The following is a 16,236-nucleotide window of genomic DNA, read 5'->3' as shown; positions in this document are numbered from 1 at the left end:
GATTTCTTAAAGTATTCTGTATTTTGTCACTTTATAAAATGTCACATTATTAAGATTTGATAATAAATAATAATATATCAGATACTATATATAAATGTGTAAATGTTACACTTTGCATTTACTATTCACAAATGCAAAGCTTCATAAAAACATCTTGGTGTAATAGAGCAAATTCAGGCTCATTATGGAGTTTAAAAGCAGCATTTAATTAGTCCTTTTAATCAGCCACTCAATCATGAAAACCAACTCTGAATGCTTATCAATTTTTCCCTGAAGAAAATTCAAATTGCACAATATGATGTATTTTAAATTCAAAGTCAAGGAGTCTGGAAAACCTTTGCAGGACCCACGAAACCCAACACAACACAACAGTTTTTTTTCTGCAATCTCAGCTCATGACAGCTGTATGAGATACAGCTGTCATGGTAACTCTTCCATCGATTGTCTTCCACTTATGCGGGGTCCGGCAATGGGAACACTGTTCCTACTGGCATTGCTCATCATAAGGAGTCTTTGCCTGATTACTCCCGCAGGACCCATTTGCCTTGGGTGACCCTGCCAGGGCATGAGACCCCTGACCATTGGGACACTCAAACTCCTCCGTCACTGAAGGGTGATAGAGGGAGGGATAACTCTTAAAAGAAGTAAATACAGGGTGATCTTCAAAGAAAATTATTTAGATCATATTGATAAAAATGTAACTATAATAAAAATAATAATCCTGCTGGTATCTTTATTAAAAACTGCGAAAACAACTTGTGATCACAAATAAGTTATATATTTGGAAACTGCCACAGCATTAGAGTATTTGTCAAAGTGAAAATTGCATTTCCTGATTGTACTGATAATTTATAGTTCGGAATGGACACATTGACAAGTACACACTGCAGGAACATGCCAGTTTTGTAATCATAGTTTATTCGTTGTCCTATTTGTGTCCCAGGCAGGCAGTGGAGCACTCTTGGTACCCATCCAGCTTAAACAATAGCCTTAAAAAGGTTCTGTGGTAGGTCAGAATGCTCTGCTTCCGCCCCTCTTTTTTTTTTTTTTTTTCTAAAATTGCCTGCACTACATTTCACTTTGGTTAGTATGAGATACAGCTGTCATCAAATCATCAAGTGTTCCTCTGCAGAGTCAGTTGGCTTATTTTCAGCCACATTGCCTTTGTAGCGAGCCATGGCGGTTTTTATAGTAAGCCCTAAGTAGTAATCATCTTCAAGTGCCCCTTCACGTGTCCCATTTGACTTTTGGTCTAAGAGTCTGTTATTTAAAGGGCAAGAGCCATGTTGACCATTGCACTTCTTCGACTTATGAAAGTCTTGTTCTTTTGGGGGAAAAAATGTCGCTACACTCTAGAATAGGAGCTTTCTCTGCTTTAAGTGTTTCTGGCCTTGATTAGAACCAAAGCTTCCATATTATGAAGATGAGTGAGACCTTAAAAATGCTGATTATATAGGTGGGTAAATTATGTGTTAGGGCTTTGAAAGGGGACAGTTGCCCTTATAGTCAAATACAGAAATGCATTTTTGGTTGCATAAAATTAAATATCTTTGGTTAGACTGGTGACCTGTGCATGGTGTACCCCATTTATTGCACAATCGCAGCTCAGCAGTAACAGCAGGAAACTCTAGTGGAGCTGCAGCGATCAGGTGGGAAAATCTATCAACAAGACAATTGAGTTATCTACGCCACAAATCCATCCTTTATGAAAAAATGGTGAGAAGGCGGCTCAGAGAGTCATGTTTGCTGCAAACCTCCTGAGGAACACTACAAACGTGGAAGAAAAATATTTGGTCAGAGAAAAATTTAATCTTAATTTTTTTTGACTGACATGGAAAATGTTATGCATACCCTACAAATCAACACTTCATCATATCCTCAACACATCACCCCTTCAGTGAATTACAATGGTGGCAGCATCATGCTTTGGGGATGTTTTCTTCAGCAAGGGCAAAAAGACTGGTCAGACTCAATAGGAAGATTAACTAAGATGAATGCTAAAGCCAAATACAGGAATAAAATCCATTAGAAAAGGTACAAGATTTGAGATTGAGATCCAGGGTCACATTTCAGCAGAAAAATCATCACCCAAAAAGTCAGTGCTATAATAGAATGGGTCACATTAAAGCCTATTCAAGAGTTACAATGGTCCAGTTAAAGTTCAGATCTAAGTTAAATTGAGAATCTGTGGCAAGACTTGAAAAATTGTAACTTCCTGGGAAGTTGCAAAAGGAGACAGTTTCAATATACTGACAATGTTCTGTAATGAGCAACTGGGGCTCCAACCAGATTGTATGGAAGGACGGAGCCTTTCCTACTGTAATCTCCAAGTACTTGCGATCATATTACAAATCTCTGTGGCCCTTGTCACAAATGTGATCACCGGTTTAAGGTAACAGCTGCTTTTATAAAAATGTATTTGTGCTCTCTTTAAAAGTCTCTATAACTGTTCCGCATATCTTCTATCTGTTCAGAATACTTTATGGAAATGGCGGAAGATGAGTTTTTACATGTGTGATGTGTTAATGGGTTCTGTGTGTTCCACTAACACAGCTTCCACTTGATCACATAACAAAAGACTACTGCCACGTATTGCTAATTACTGCTACATCCCTCTCCATAGCTTTGATGATGGGAGAAGTATGTACATTTTTCTTTCTGAATGGGGAGTCTTACGTTGCTTTGGTATGGGAGAGATTACTTCTCCCCAGCTGCTCTAAAGCAATTTTTTCATCAAAAATAATTTCTCAGTCTAATTACAACAGAGCTGCTGTAACAATGGTTGTAGTTTGGAACCAATCATGCAGGTACAATCCCACACCCCACACCCTCAAACCAAAAGTTTTCAATTTCCATTCTGCACATTGGTGAGGAATATTAATAGAAGCACTAAGTTCTCCAGGTGCCTGACTAAAAAGCCTTCTGGAGTTTACACGAAGTCAGTGATACATACTTCATACTCGCAACTGAAGAGCACTTTGCTAGAAACCCCGGCACAATGTATTACAGCTGTTAAACAAAATAATTCTAATTTTTCTTTTGTTAATCACATTATGAGTACCATAACATCAGGAAGGCACTGTAAACACTCTGCAGTGTCTCTATTCTAAATAGCCAGAAGTGTGCTTGATCAATATTTAATCTCCCACAGCCTTCATCCTCACTGTGTCATCTCAAGGCACAAGTTATCGCCATCCCGAGCAATCATTCTCGTTTGTCTGCATTATTCCCTAATAACCTCTGTGTTGCTGCCCATTTTCTCTCACTCTGACATTGCCTTTTATGAAGCTTCATTCTTTTCATTTTCACTAACAAGTCCCTGTTGTGTGACTTCAATCTATTTATACATTTGACAGGTTAAATGATTTGATCTTCTAAACAGAAACTTAAAAGAAAACTGTACAAAAAGTAAACCTGGACTTTATTACTTTACAAATCTGTCTGTGTGCTATTGCTTTATCTCCAAGTATCGATTAGGTATTTATATTTTTTTAAAAATAAATTTACATTCAGTAAAAAGTATGCAATATTTGCTTTTTCAATGAACCAATGAACTGGTTTTACATTTGCCAGCATTAACAAATAAAATCTGAACTTGGCCACGCTGTAAAATGAGTTTTACAATAATTTGTTTGGTAGATGACATTTGAGTATTTTTATGGTTGTATATTATTATAATTATGTGGAAAAAAACATAGGATTAAAATGTATTGCTTTATATTTTCCATATTTATCAGCACAAATGGAAGCATAGGAAATTTTAATTTAGTGTGAGTATTGAGAGATTTGAACTGCTACCACTCCCACCTCCAACATGCATTGAACAATAATGCTCTGTTCATTAGCACATCTGGTGACCCATGATAACATTGTGCATTCTTTGAAGCCTCTCGGTAATGCTCAGTAGAGGGTAGTCAGCATGGAATTGGGGAATTAGGAAGTCCTGCTTATATGTGCTGGTGTGGCTTGATGTTTTGGTTTAGAAGTCTTGGTTATTGTGACAGAAAATCATGTAATTTTCTAAGTGCATATTTGTTACTGAAGCACAAACAATTTAAGAAGTAAGAAAGCTTTCTCTCAAGCCGGCATGACAGATGCAAGTGACTCATTGCTCTAACTGGTCCTCGGACTTTTGTTTCTGCGTGTCTTTTTGTGCATTTGCACTTTCACATTTTTTACTGAAGGTTTTTTTTTTTTTTTTGTTTTGTTTTAATGGCTGAGAAGACCCTCCTGCAAATTTTTTTCCTAGGTTATTGTGATGGTTAGCTAGTTAGGATGGTTATATATGTCCTTTTGCCAACCTTTTTCACTTTCATTTGCTGTTAAGCTTTAAAAGAAAGTTCACTCTCATTGTTATTCCCTCTGTACATGTTCATCCCCCTGTTTCATTTTCTTTCTTCGTTACATGCCCGCCTTTTTCTGACTCTTTAAACAAAGGCATGATAAGCTGTTCTGGTTCCCTATGTGCATTCCCTTTGCTTTTCTTCGCCTCGTCTTACATTAGCATGCTAACATTACATTTACTGATAGCCTGCTTCAAGGATGAATCTCCCCCAGTGGCCCTTGCCTCTTTGTCCGTCTATCCCTCCCTCTTTGTGTGTATGCGTGCGTGAGTGTGTGTGTATGTAAATGGACACTTAAATCACACAACACCACACCACCTTTTGCTCTCTTCAAGGTAATAAAGGTTCTGCAATTTCTAAATGGAGGAATAAGAATGGCTTTCCAAATGACATTCGACTTTTCCTACTTTTTTTTGTATAACAGCGAGTTTGCTGTCGTTCTACACTTTTCTGTTCTTTGTGCTCTTCTTCTGATCTTATCTTCTATTGCCATAATTTTATCTTCTTCTCTTTGTGCCTCTTTCTCCTCCCCGTTCCCTTTCCTTTTCAATCTCTTTTCAATTATTCCTATTCTTCTGTTGTTTTTCTCGCTCATTCTCTTCACTTGCTTTGTTTTAATAATTCTACAGAAGTTTTTTTATTTTTTTATGTTCTATTCATTTCTTTTTAAATACATTTAAAGTGTAGACTTCAACCTCTGCTCTACCAAACTTTTAAATTCAAATGTAGCTGGACTTTTGAACTGCTTTTAACTCTTTTCTTTTGGAAGACAACATCCTGAAAAACAAAGTGATCTGATCTGTCATTTTACTTCCAATATGTTAAAATGTTATTTCAGACTGGAACTGCAAGCAGTTATGAAATGGATTTAGTCCCTCTTTAGCTTTCATAGTCACGCACTATCCTGGTGTTTAAATATTTCTGGTGTGAAATCAACCTTCTTTACCTCAATAAACTACACAATCAAAATATAATAATTACCTTGGTTGTCTTATATCTTCAAACAGATATTTGAGAAAAAATTCTAAAATTTTCCTCTTCATCCATCCGTCCGTCCGTCCGTCCATTTTCTGCCGCTTATCCGGGGTCAGGTCGCGGGGGCAGCAGCTTCAGAAGGGAGGCCCAGACTTCCCTCTCCCCAGTCACTTCTTCCAGCTCCTCCGGGGGAACCCCAAGGCGCTCCCAGGCCAGCCAAGAGACATAGTCCCTCCAGCGTGTCCTGGGTCTTCCCCTAGGCCTCCTCCCGGTGGGACGTGCCCGGAACACCTCACCAGGGAGGCGTCCAGGAGGCATCCTGACCAGATGCCCGAGCCACCTCAGCTGACTCCTCTCGACGTGGAGGAGCAGCGGCTCTACTCTGAGTCCCTCCCGGATGACCGAGCTTCTCACCTTATCTCTAAGGGAGAGCCCAGCCACCCTGCGGAGGAAACCCATTTCGGCCGCTTGTATCCGTGATCTCGTTCTTTCGGTCATGACCCAAAGCTCATGATCATAGATGAGAGTGGGAACGTAGATCGACTGGTAAATCGAGAGCTTCGCTTTTTGACTCAGCTCTCTCTTCACCACGACGGACCGGTACAGCAACCGCATCACGGCAGACGCTGCCCCAATCCGCCTGTCGATCTCCCGCTCCCCTCTTCCCTCATTCGTGAACAAGATCCCCAGATACTTAAACTCCTTCACTTGAGGCAGGACGACCCCCCTGACCCGGAGAAGGCACTCTACCCTTTTCCGGCTCAAGACCATGGCCTCGGATTTGGAGGCACTAAGCCTCATCCAGGCCGCGAACCGCTCCAGCGAGAGCTGCAGATCACGGTCTGATGAAGCCAACAGGACCACATCATCCGCACAAAGCAGAGATGTGATCCTAAGGCCACCAAAACGGATCCCCTCAACACCTCGGCTGTGCCTAGAAATTCTGTCCATGAAAGTAATGAACACAATTGGTGACAAAGGGCAGCCTTGGCGGAGTCCAATGCTCACCGGAAACGAGCCCAACTTACTGCCGGCAATGCAGACCAGAGTCTGACACCTGTCATACAGGGACCTGACAGCTCGTATCAAAGGGCCCGGTACCCCATACTCCCGGAGAGCCCCCCACAAGACCCTCCTGGGGACACGGACGAACACCTTATCCAAGTCCACAAAACACATGTAGACTGGTTGGGCGAACTCCCATGCACCCTCCAGGACCTTGCTGATGGTGTAGAGCTGGTCCAGTGTTCCACGAGCAGGACGAAAACCACACTGCTCTTCCTGAATTCGAGGTTCGACTATCCGATGGACCCTCTTCTCCAGGACTCCTGAATAGACCTTACCAGGGAGGCTTAAGAGTGTGACCCCCCTGTAATTGGAGCACACCATCCGGTCCCCCTTTTTGAACAGGAGGACCACCACCCCAGTCTGCCAATCCAAAGGAACTGCCCCCGATGTCCATGCGATATTGCAGAGTCGCGTGAGCCAACACAACCCTACAACATCCAGAGCCTTAAGGAACTCCGGGGGATCTCATCCACCCCCGGGGCCCTGCCACCAAGGAGCTTTTTGACCACCTCGGTGACCTCGTCCCCAGAGATTGGAGAGCCCAACCCAGCTGCAGTCCCTAGGCTCTGCTTTGTCGAGTCCCTAGGCTCAGCTTCCTCAACAGAAGGCATGTTGGTGGGATTGAGGAGGTCTTCAAAGTATTCTGCCCACCGGCCCACAACGTCCCGAGTTGAGGTCAGCAGCGCACCATCCCCACTATAAACAGTGTTGGTGCTGCAATGCTTCCCCCTCCTGAGACGCCGGATGGTGGACCAGAATCGCCTCGAAGCCGTACGGAAGTCTTTCTCCATGGCCTCTCCAAACTCCTCCCACGCCCGAGTTTTTGCCTCAGCGACCACCCGAGCCGCATGACGCTTCACCCGCTGGTACCCATCAGCTGCTTCTGGAGTCCCACAGGCCAAAAAGGCCCGATAGGACTCCTTCAGCTTGACAGCATCCCTCACCGAAGGTGTCCACCAACGGGCTCGAGGGTTGCCACCGCGACAGGCACCAACAACCTTGCGGCCGCAGCTCCGATAAGCCGCCTCGGCAATGGAGGTACGGAACATGGTCCACTCAGACTCAATGTCCCCCACCTCCCCCGGAACGTGTTCGAAGTTCTGCCAGAGATGGGAGTTAAAGCTCCGTCTCACAGGTGACTCCACCAGACGTTCCCAGCAGACCCTCACTACACATTTGGGCCTGCCAGGTCTGACCGGCTTCCTCCCCCACCACCGGAGCCAACTCACCACCAGGTAGTGGTCAGTGGACAGCTCTGCACCTCTCTTCACCCGAGTGTCCAAGACATACGGCTGCAGATCAGATGAAACAATGACAAAATCGATCATCGAACTGCGGCCTAGGGTGTCCTGGTGCCAAGTGCATATATGGACACCCTTATGCTTGAACATGGTGTTCGTGATGGACAATTCTCTTGATCCTTCCAATTATGTGTAGTCGTTGCGAGATTATATTGGAAGGTATGTTGGGAATTTCAAACTTACTCCTTGTATAAGCCAGTCCATGAGTTTTATGTGTTTTAACCTATAAATGACAGAATAAATAATTAGCCCATTAAATTTTCCTTTTCACAGTGAGTCCTGACACTCACTTTAATTTACAACACATAAGATGCTCCTCCAAAAGAGACAGCCACACGTTGTGATACTTTTAAAGTTAAATTGCTACAACACCACACACTTCAACCTCCAGCAACTGACACAACCACTTTCAAGTAGAATTAATACATGATTTTAAAGAGCTATAGGAACTTAAAAACGGAAATTGCTTTTTTGATTTCTGAATTGTATGTTCTTAGAATGAAAATCTTAGAAAATTGCTTTTGTACTGCCCTACTTTAAGTATTCCTGCTGACCAAACTTTTTTTTTAAAGTCCACAAGCTGCTAAAAAGAACATATTTCAAAAGCAGCAATCAAGCATAACAGTGGCTCACATGCTGGGACATCCTATTTCTTCAAATTGAATGCATCTGCTTTTTCCAGGCACCAATGTTCTCTTGGCCGCGACTGAGGGATGCAGACCCTGTTCTTCGTTGTGAGATGGCTTCCACCGGAGAAGTAAGCAAGCTGCAGTTATCCAACCTGATTCTATTGTTATTCATTTTTTTGTAAAAACCCATTTGTTCCTTATTACCATGACACACTTTAAAATTTATTATTCTAACAGTTCTGAAATGGTTCCATTTCTGTTTTAATCTAGGTAGCTTGTTTTGGACCAAACATTTATTCAGCCTTCCTGAAGGCCATCCTCTCCACAGGCTTTAAGCTGCCACAGAAGGGCATCCTGATTGGAATTCAGGTAACAATACAGCTTCCTACAGGTCCACGTTCCTTCTGTTCTGTTCACCTCAAGCAGCACGTCACATTCAACAAGGTGATTTTAATGCACCTTGACATACAAATCAAGGTGCGTAAACTTTGCAGAAGTGGTCTAAAACTTTTAGGCTAACAGTGCTAGCTCTGCGTTCTTATTTTTTTTTTTATGTATAAAATAATTACTCATGTGTAACTTAACTTTGACTGGGTTGAAATCCTAACTAAATGTTACAATGACACATGGTCTAAAGGTTTTGAAACATCTAAGATGGTAAACGACATGATCAGTTCAAAAACAATTTTCAAGCTACAATATTTTAGGCTGATAAACCAGACACTGCAGAAGCCCTGCTGTGACTTTTAATAAATTGTAAAAGATTTTAAAGAAATGGATTAGGCTTGCATAGTGGAACAGTTGGTAGCATTGTTGCCCGCAGGAAGAAGATCCTGGATTTGAATCAAAGTCTGTGGTCAGAAAACGGAGAAGCTTACAGGCATCCTCATTTAAAACATCACAGAATTATTGTGTGAATTTTTAATTGCTTTGAATAACTTTGAAAGCAAGAAGTATTATTTCAAATAAACATGGTAAAGTGTTTGATGCTGGTTAAATCAAGCGACACAGGAGCTTCAGAAGCTTCTTTGTAATTATGCTAAAAAGAAAAAATGTTGAAGATAAGTCAAGTTTATTTTTGTTCTGAACAATCCAAAAAAATAAAATAAAATAAAAATACAATACTGGCCACTATTAGAAACCATCCGAAGCCTATATTAAAAAAAATCATACAGAGAATTTATTACGTAGTCAGAGTTGCACTTTTGACTTAACTGTCGATTCTTAGTGCAACCTTTCACAACCTATGAACAGATACATTTGGGTGTTAGTTTTTTTTAAAGGCATGCATAAACATAATTCATTGACTTATCTTCTTTTTTTATTTCATCTTTATTTATACAGGTAAGTCTCATTAAGAGAGAAGATCTCATTTTTAGTAGCGCCATTATGTCATCTTTCAAAGGACAATATTAATAATGTAATCCAGATCTACACTTACTGGATTACTTTAACCATGATTACATGAGTAATTCACAAACATTAGTTTTATAAAGTGCCCCAGACATCAGCATGAATAGGAACTGATGTTCAATATTTAATCACCAATATTGTTTGGTAATACAAAATTATTCTCGGCAATGCTTTTAAATCATGTTTTGATTGTTTTTTAAAATAAATAATAAAATTAGTGATACAAAATATACAAGGCACTTCAGTGTGAAGAATGAAGAAGTATGGAGGTATTAAGAGTTAAGGATGAAAAACTTGTGATTATTAGAAAGTCAGTGTTATTCCCCACATTTCTTAAAGGCAATACGGATCAACAGAGGAGCAGTGCATTAAACTATCTTCTTTTTTCTTGTTGAAAATCTTCATTTAATAAAAAAAAAAAATCTGGTATCTTGCAGCAATCTTTCCGACCGAATTTCCTTGCCACGGCACATCAGCTGAAAGAAGAAGGCTTTAAGGTGAGAGCTGACAGTTTGTATATAACACTGCTGACATTTGATGAAAATCAGACATTACAGATTGAACACTAATTGATTGGGAGATTAGTAAAATAAACATTTTTTTTTATTATGTTAATTTTGCTGAATTTTTTCATCCAGCTCTATGCTACTGAAGCCACTTCAGCCTGGTTGTGTGCCAATGACGTACCTGCCATTCCAGTAGCCTGGCCATCTGAAGAAGAAGGAAACACAACATTGCCCAGTATAAAAAGGTTGGAATATATATTACTCTATATATAAAGGCAATATTACAGCAATACATACGTGTGTCTCCCATCTCTAAAATACATTTTTTAAAGTCAAACCTTTAACTTGGATAATATACACATTCAGTGGGCAAAAATCTAAGAAAGAAATTTTTTTTTTCACTAAATTAAAGGTGGTGAAATTATAGATTGATGGCAATACTTGCCGTATCCTGCATTGCCAACTGAGCAACACTTTGTCCCCTACAACATTTCTCTAGGTTTAAGAAAACGGGGGTAACTCTGTTATTGCCCTTTGAAGGGCAGCAGAATTTTATATAAACTCTCCTGGTATTTCAAATAGTTTATGATGCTATGCACTGTTACAACCTTCCAAGGACTTTTGGAAGACAAACCAGTCCACAGTATTGTAATGTTAAATATGGGATCCTCTGCCATATTTAACGTAAGGTAATTTGCAAACATTTTCTCTTTTTTTAAACCCTGTCAAGTAAAGTCACAGTACAGTTGATTAAATTCCTCATACTGAAATGCCCATCACTAGGACAAAGATCTTTTTTTGTATTTGGCATCCTTCACAAACAACCACCTTCTGTGTAGATGGTGTTTAATGGTTTTAAGGTGTCTTGGTGATGCAGAAGTGCCTTTTTCTTTAGTTTTTTGTTGCATTTTTATTTTTTTATTTTTTTATGTCACCATCCTGCTCCCTGTGTGTAGTGGGGTGTGAGGTAGCACCATAAACTCAAGACCTTGTCTAGCCTATTGGCCTGTGGCTAAAAGAAATAGATGTCTGTGTCACATATTTATCCTTCAGGGAAATGGAAAGTCATAAATTGTGCTTCCTATGATTTTGTTAAAAACAAGTATATTATAGCACATTTTTATATTTCTTTTTACTATTTACTAATTTTACAGAAAATAAATATTCATGTTTTTGAAAAAAATCAATCTGTGGCACTGCTGGGGAGAAAAACAAAACTTTATTTTTATTATTCTTACATACTATGGTCAGGGCCTCTGATGATGTTGCCTGCACTACATAAGCTACAATTAATTATTCATGGCATACAAACCTGTTGTGATTAGCAAACGACATGTCATCATGATCTAGAGATATAATATTTCATTACTTTAAACAAAGCAATAGGTTTATTCATTTCAAATCTGCATACCTTGGTGCATGTTGATTGTAACTAAATTGCTATTTCTGTTTTGCAGTTGCTGGCTGTATTACAGCTACAAATATACCTCAAATTATCCTTCATGAAAACACAAAAATGCTTCTATTAGTTCCGGGGTTTGTGTTGTTCTGTTTCTCTTTGTTCCAGAGAAGAAGGTTTTCTTAGTAATAAGTCCAATTAGATCAATGAGGGTCACCTTGACTTACCACAGTCCATTTTCTTTTCTTCAGTACTTACTGGTCAGTCTTGAGTCTGTAGGGTTTTGGTACAGAACAGGTCATTTGCAGTCTGCTTGTTTTTTGCTAATTTGCTGGCATTTTTGCTCAGTCATACAGTATAAATGTTTTTTTTTTATTAAAATGTGTATGTAAAAGCTGTATTGGGGTCTCCTGTTTGTAGCTGGCACAATGCAACAGGTAACCTTTAGCATTAAGAGTTTATGTGCAAGAAATAATGAATTGATATGATTTCATTCAAAACTCAACTGTACTTCAGTTTGTCTATTCATTCATCAAAAAATTATTTAGGTTTTATGTAATGTGATACCATGCAATTCATTAAGATATTGTAATAAATGTATGATTTGCATATGAATGGGAATACTTAGCAAGTTGTTTTTACAAACTTTTTTTAATTAAAACGCCTTAAAAAATAAATTAGGTTGAATAGGTTTTCAAAACTGCTCATGAATGCAAAATGTAAACTCTAAATGCAAAAGAAGTCACATTGCTAAGATAACAGAAATAATTATGGCGAGAACTGTATAAAGTATGACCAATATAGTCCCATCATAATGTCTCTTTGTGCTAAAAAGTTTTACATAAAATTTCTCACTGGTTATCAAATTATTTAACTGTTTTGTCAGTAACAACATTTGATCCATACGATCAGGGTAAAAAACCTGAGACTATTGATCCCCAAAAGTACTTTTTGTCTTTTTAGTGTTTTACTTTTGGCTCACTCATTGTGCTTCTCTCAAACACCAGGAGTTGCCACTGACAAAACAGTACTTTTCCAATTCAGTAATGACAAGAGAAGAGTTCTTAGGGGAATTATTCAGTCTTTTAGTTTGACATTAGAACAGATCAGATCTTCCCCGTGGAAACATTTAGAAACTGACATTTCATTGAAACACAGCCTTCCATCATGCAAATGATACCAATGTATTCACATCACTCATGTGCATGTCCATGAAGTACAAATTAGTAAAAAAAAAAAAAAAACATTTCATCTGCAAATACTATTCACTGCACTGTTTTAAGTGTTTAAAATGTTTCTTCTTTTGTTACTGAGAGTTTTTGTATCCATTTGTAGATTGATCAGTCAGGGTCATATTGACCTGGTTGTGAACTTGCCCAATAACAACACGCGACATCTGAAGGATAACTTCCTGATCCGCAGAATGGCTGTTGATCATGGAGTTCCCCTCATTACAAATTATCAGGTCAGTAAAAGCGATGTCACCAGAGAAGGGAAATTATTTCATTTATCTTATTTTGTGTCATGGTTTTGAAGAAAATGCTCATTTTCTGTTCCACAGGTGGTCAAGTTGTTTGCTGAAGCTATTCGTTATGCAGGCGTTCTTGACACAACAAGCCTGTTCCATTACCGACAGAAGGAAAGCCAACCAAAAGGAGCCAGTCAGCGATGATGGAGCCTCCTTCCTTTGTGTGCATCTTTGATTTAGCTATAAAAAGAGATCGTTCCCAATATAATGAGGCTACAGAAGCTCAAAATGCATACATTAGAATAAAATAACACCAGAATCAGATAAGTTCTTTAAAACATAATAATATACAGTACTAAATCTGGTCAGTTGGATCCTATGAATACTTCACGGAATGCCTGAATGAAATTTTTTTAGAAACAACCTCAAACAGAACAGGCTTTTACCAAGAAAGCCCATTATAACATTTACATTGTGCATTTGTTACTCTGACAAAAATTGATAGTGGGGCAAATGTTTCCCTGATATTTCACAAAAGCCTAATCATCAATTTTTCAAAGAAGTCAGATGTTATGGTTGATTAAAGTTATGATCCACTGTTCAGATGCAAAACATGGCAGCCAAAATTTTTGGTAGATTTTCAATGGCTAATTAATTAATTTGGTATGGATACTTATTCTTTAGAGAAAATGGACAGATCTGTAGTCCGGGAGAATATCACTTAAAAAAATACTAATAATAACCACTCACGTCTTAATCATTCACATTTTCCTGAACTACTGAATTAAGCACGTTTCTTTTTAAGACTTACTTTTGCTCCCAATTGAGATCTTGTTTATAATTTTTTTTATGTGTGTGAGATGATACAACCACTGTAGATAAGCTAGCTGTGTGCGCATGTTTTTTTAATTTATTTTATCCTATTTCAATCAATTATAGGAAGATAATTTACATTTTAAGAATTTCAAGTGGGGAATTCTAGCCCTGTGATCTGGTTAAATATTTAGATGTGGTTTGTGTATAGCATTTATTTTATTTATAAAATTACCTTTTATGTAAACAAACCTCAACACATTTAAATTTCCACAAATAAGCAATGGTATCCGAGTTACTAATTACTTTGTTTTCTTCACCGTTTGTGTGTTTGACCCCAAAATAATTTCTCACATTCTCAAATTTCCATATTTATAACCGAGACTGTTTTGGAGAAAATGAATATGGAATAAAATTTGATTACTTTCCCTCCCACCCTTTTTTGTGTCTGTTTTAAATAGTTATTCCTCCTTATCATAATTGTCAAAATTATCATGAAAAACTGGTTGCTCCTGAAAATGAGACCTTGTGTCAGATCTGCTTGTATAAATAAAGATGACATATATAGACATATAAACAGATAGCCATAGACACGCATTTTTGATTTTACATTTTACCTTCACATTTACAGATGTAGGGATACGGTTGTGACAAAAATTCTCTTTTTTTTCCACTGGAAAGAACTGGAAACGTGTTTTATAAAAGGATCACATTATTTGTTATCTCCATTTCTTTAAGCTGCGATGGAAACATCTGAAGGACATCCGTCATTGTGAAGGATTACAATTTACACACCTGACCATCTGGTCTAGATGCGCATACATTTTCAATTTTGCACATAGAGTAGCTACATTAGGAAAGTAACTGTCAATCAATCAATCAAACAAAAAATGTATAACAATAATAATCTCATCTGAGTATAATTTCTGACCAAGACAGTGAACTCGATGCTGAAGCTTCGGTGCAAAAGCAGCTGAAGCAAGAACCTGCTGAATTAACAAAAAACACTTCTGGTCATTTCGGTTGGAGAAAAGTTCCCTGATTTCAAAGCTTTGGTAGAAGTGACAGCTGTAATTCCAGTTTTCTATCAGTTTTTTATTTTATTTCAATTTTTACATTGAAATGTGAACATGTAGTTATTGTAGCCACAGTTAATGTTTTTTGTTATCGTGAAAAAAAACCTGCGTGTATTTATCTACTTTTTCGAACTGGACGTTAATTAAACAGAATAAAAATTAAGTGTAGATGAACATATGTCATTTATATTATTTTAAAAATTGGCAGCAAAAATAGTTGGACAACTTTTTTTTTTTTTGACGCCATCAGTCAAAATGACAGTAATGCAAAAGTCTAGTGCAACAATACATTCACCAACATCTCTGGTGCTGACAACAGACTTGATATAGGCCATTATAATATAGGAAAACATCAACTTAATATTTTTTGAATGACTGAAATAAAATAATTTAATGTTTTTGTTTTATATTTTTCTTTAATACCTCAAAGATCCAGTTTACAACTGGCCAAGTAGCTCTGCATTTGTTGCACAGCTACTTGTGTTGGATATTTATTAGCCATTGACAAATGGATTTTGTGATTAATAGCAAGATAAAACACTGATTTAATGATTGCTACATTTTAGGTTTTACAGCAGTTTCGTCAGCTACAGCTGTGTCCACATTCTCCATCTCATGAAGACAAAAATAACATTTAAGTTCTCCTTAAGCGGCAATGTTTTTTTTTGTTGTTTTCCAATTCCTCCTTAGTTGAACTAATTCTACCTGAGCAGCCCAGGGCCATTAGAGTCATGATTCACTTCAGGCATAGTTACTAAGCAACAGTGCTGTTTGCTGACAACAACTCGCTGATAGAAGCTTATGTCTCAATCATGATGTTTGCAAATCCACCTTTGATTAAAGTGTGGCCTGGTTAAATCTAATCATATTCTGTTATTATTAGCAAACACAGAAAGGTTTTGTTATGTGTGCCATCGCTTTGAAACCCCCCAGAAGTGAACCAACGTATTGTGGAATAAAAGAAAAAATGTTGCGGACAAAGCAAAATCTTTCAATTTAAACAAAAAATAAAAAATAAACATTTTTTTTTTTTTTTTTTAATGAAACCAAAGATTTGAGAGATATTTGTTACCTCAAAGCTGGACTTAATGTTCTTAAAATGGAGGAATGAAAAAGAAAGTACTCCCTGCTGTGTAACAAACTACCAGCAATTCTGTTAGTCTTTATAAATATGAAAACAAAACTTAAACCATGAAAGTGGCATAATCATAACAAATTAGGAAAGTTTAAAGTATTTGAGAGGGC

At 38.1% G+C, this 16,236-nt stretch overlaps 1 protein-coding gene across 1 annotated transcript in view; it reads left to right on the top strand.

Annotated features, from left to right (window-relative positions):
* cps1 (carbamoyl-phosphate synthase 1, mitochondrial) overlaps positions 1 to 14,350 on the top strand; it is a 69,645-nt gene extending 55,295 nt beyond the window's left edge. The window contains exons 33-38 of the mRNA XM_008403821.2: positions 8,370 to 8,444; positions 8,587 to 8,685; positions 10,167 to 10,226; positions 10,368 to 10,480; positions 12,970 to 13,099; positions 13,196 to 14,350. Of these exons, the coding sequence (XP_008402043.2) occupies positions 8,370 to 8,444; positions 8,587 to 8,685; positions 10,167 to 10,226; positions 10,368 to 10,480; positions 12,970 to 13,099; positions 13,196 to 13,306 (588 nt within the window). The 3' untranslated portion in view covers positions 13,307 to 14,350. The remainder of the gene's footprint in view (positions 1 to 8,369; positions 8,445 to 8,586; positions 8,686 to 10,166; positions 10,227 to 10,367; positions 10,481 to 12,969; positions 13,100 to 13,195) is intronic.
* The last annotated feature ends 1,886 nt before the right edge of the window (positions 14,351 to 16,236 follow it).

Source organism: Poecilia reticulata, chromosome 2 (assembly GCF_904066995.2).
Source record: "Poecilia reticulata chromosome 2, P_reticulata-male-v2, whole genome shotgun sequence".
In the NCBI taxonomy this organism is placed as follows: Eukaryota; Metazoa; Chordata; class Actinopteri; order Cyprinodontiformes; family Poeciliidae; genus Poecilia; species Poecilia reticulata.
The sequence above is the reverse complement of the archived record's forward strand: the minus strand, read 5'-3'. Positions and strand labels throughout refer to the sequence as shown.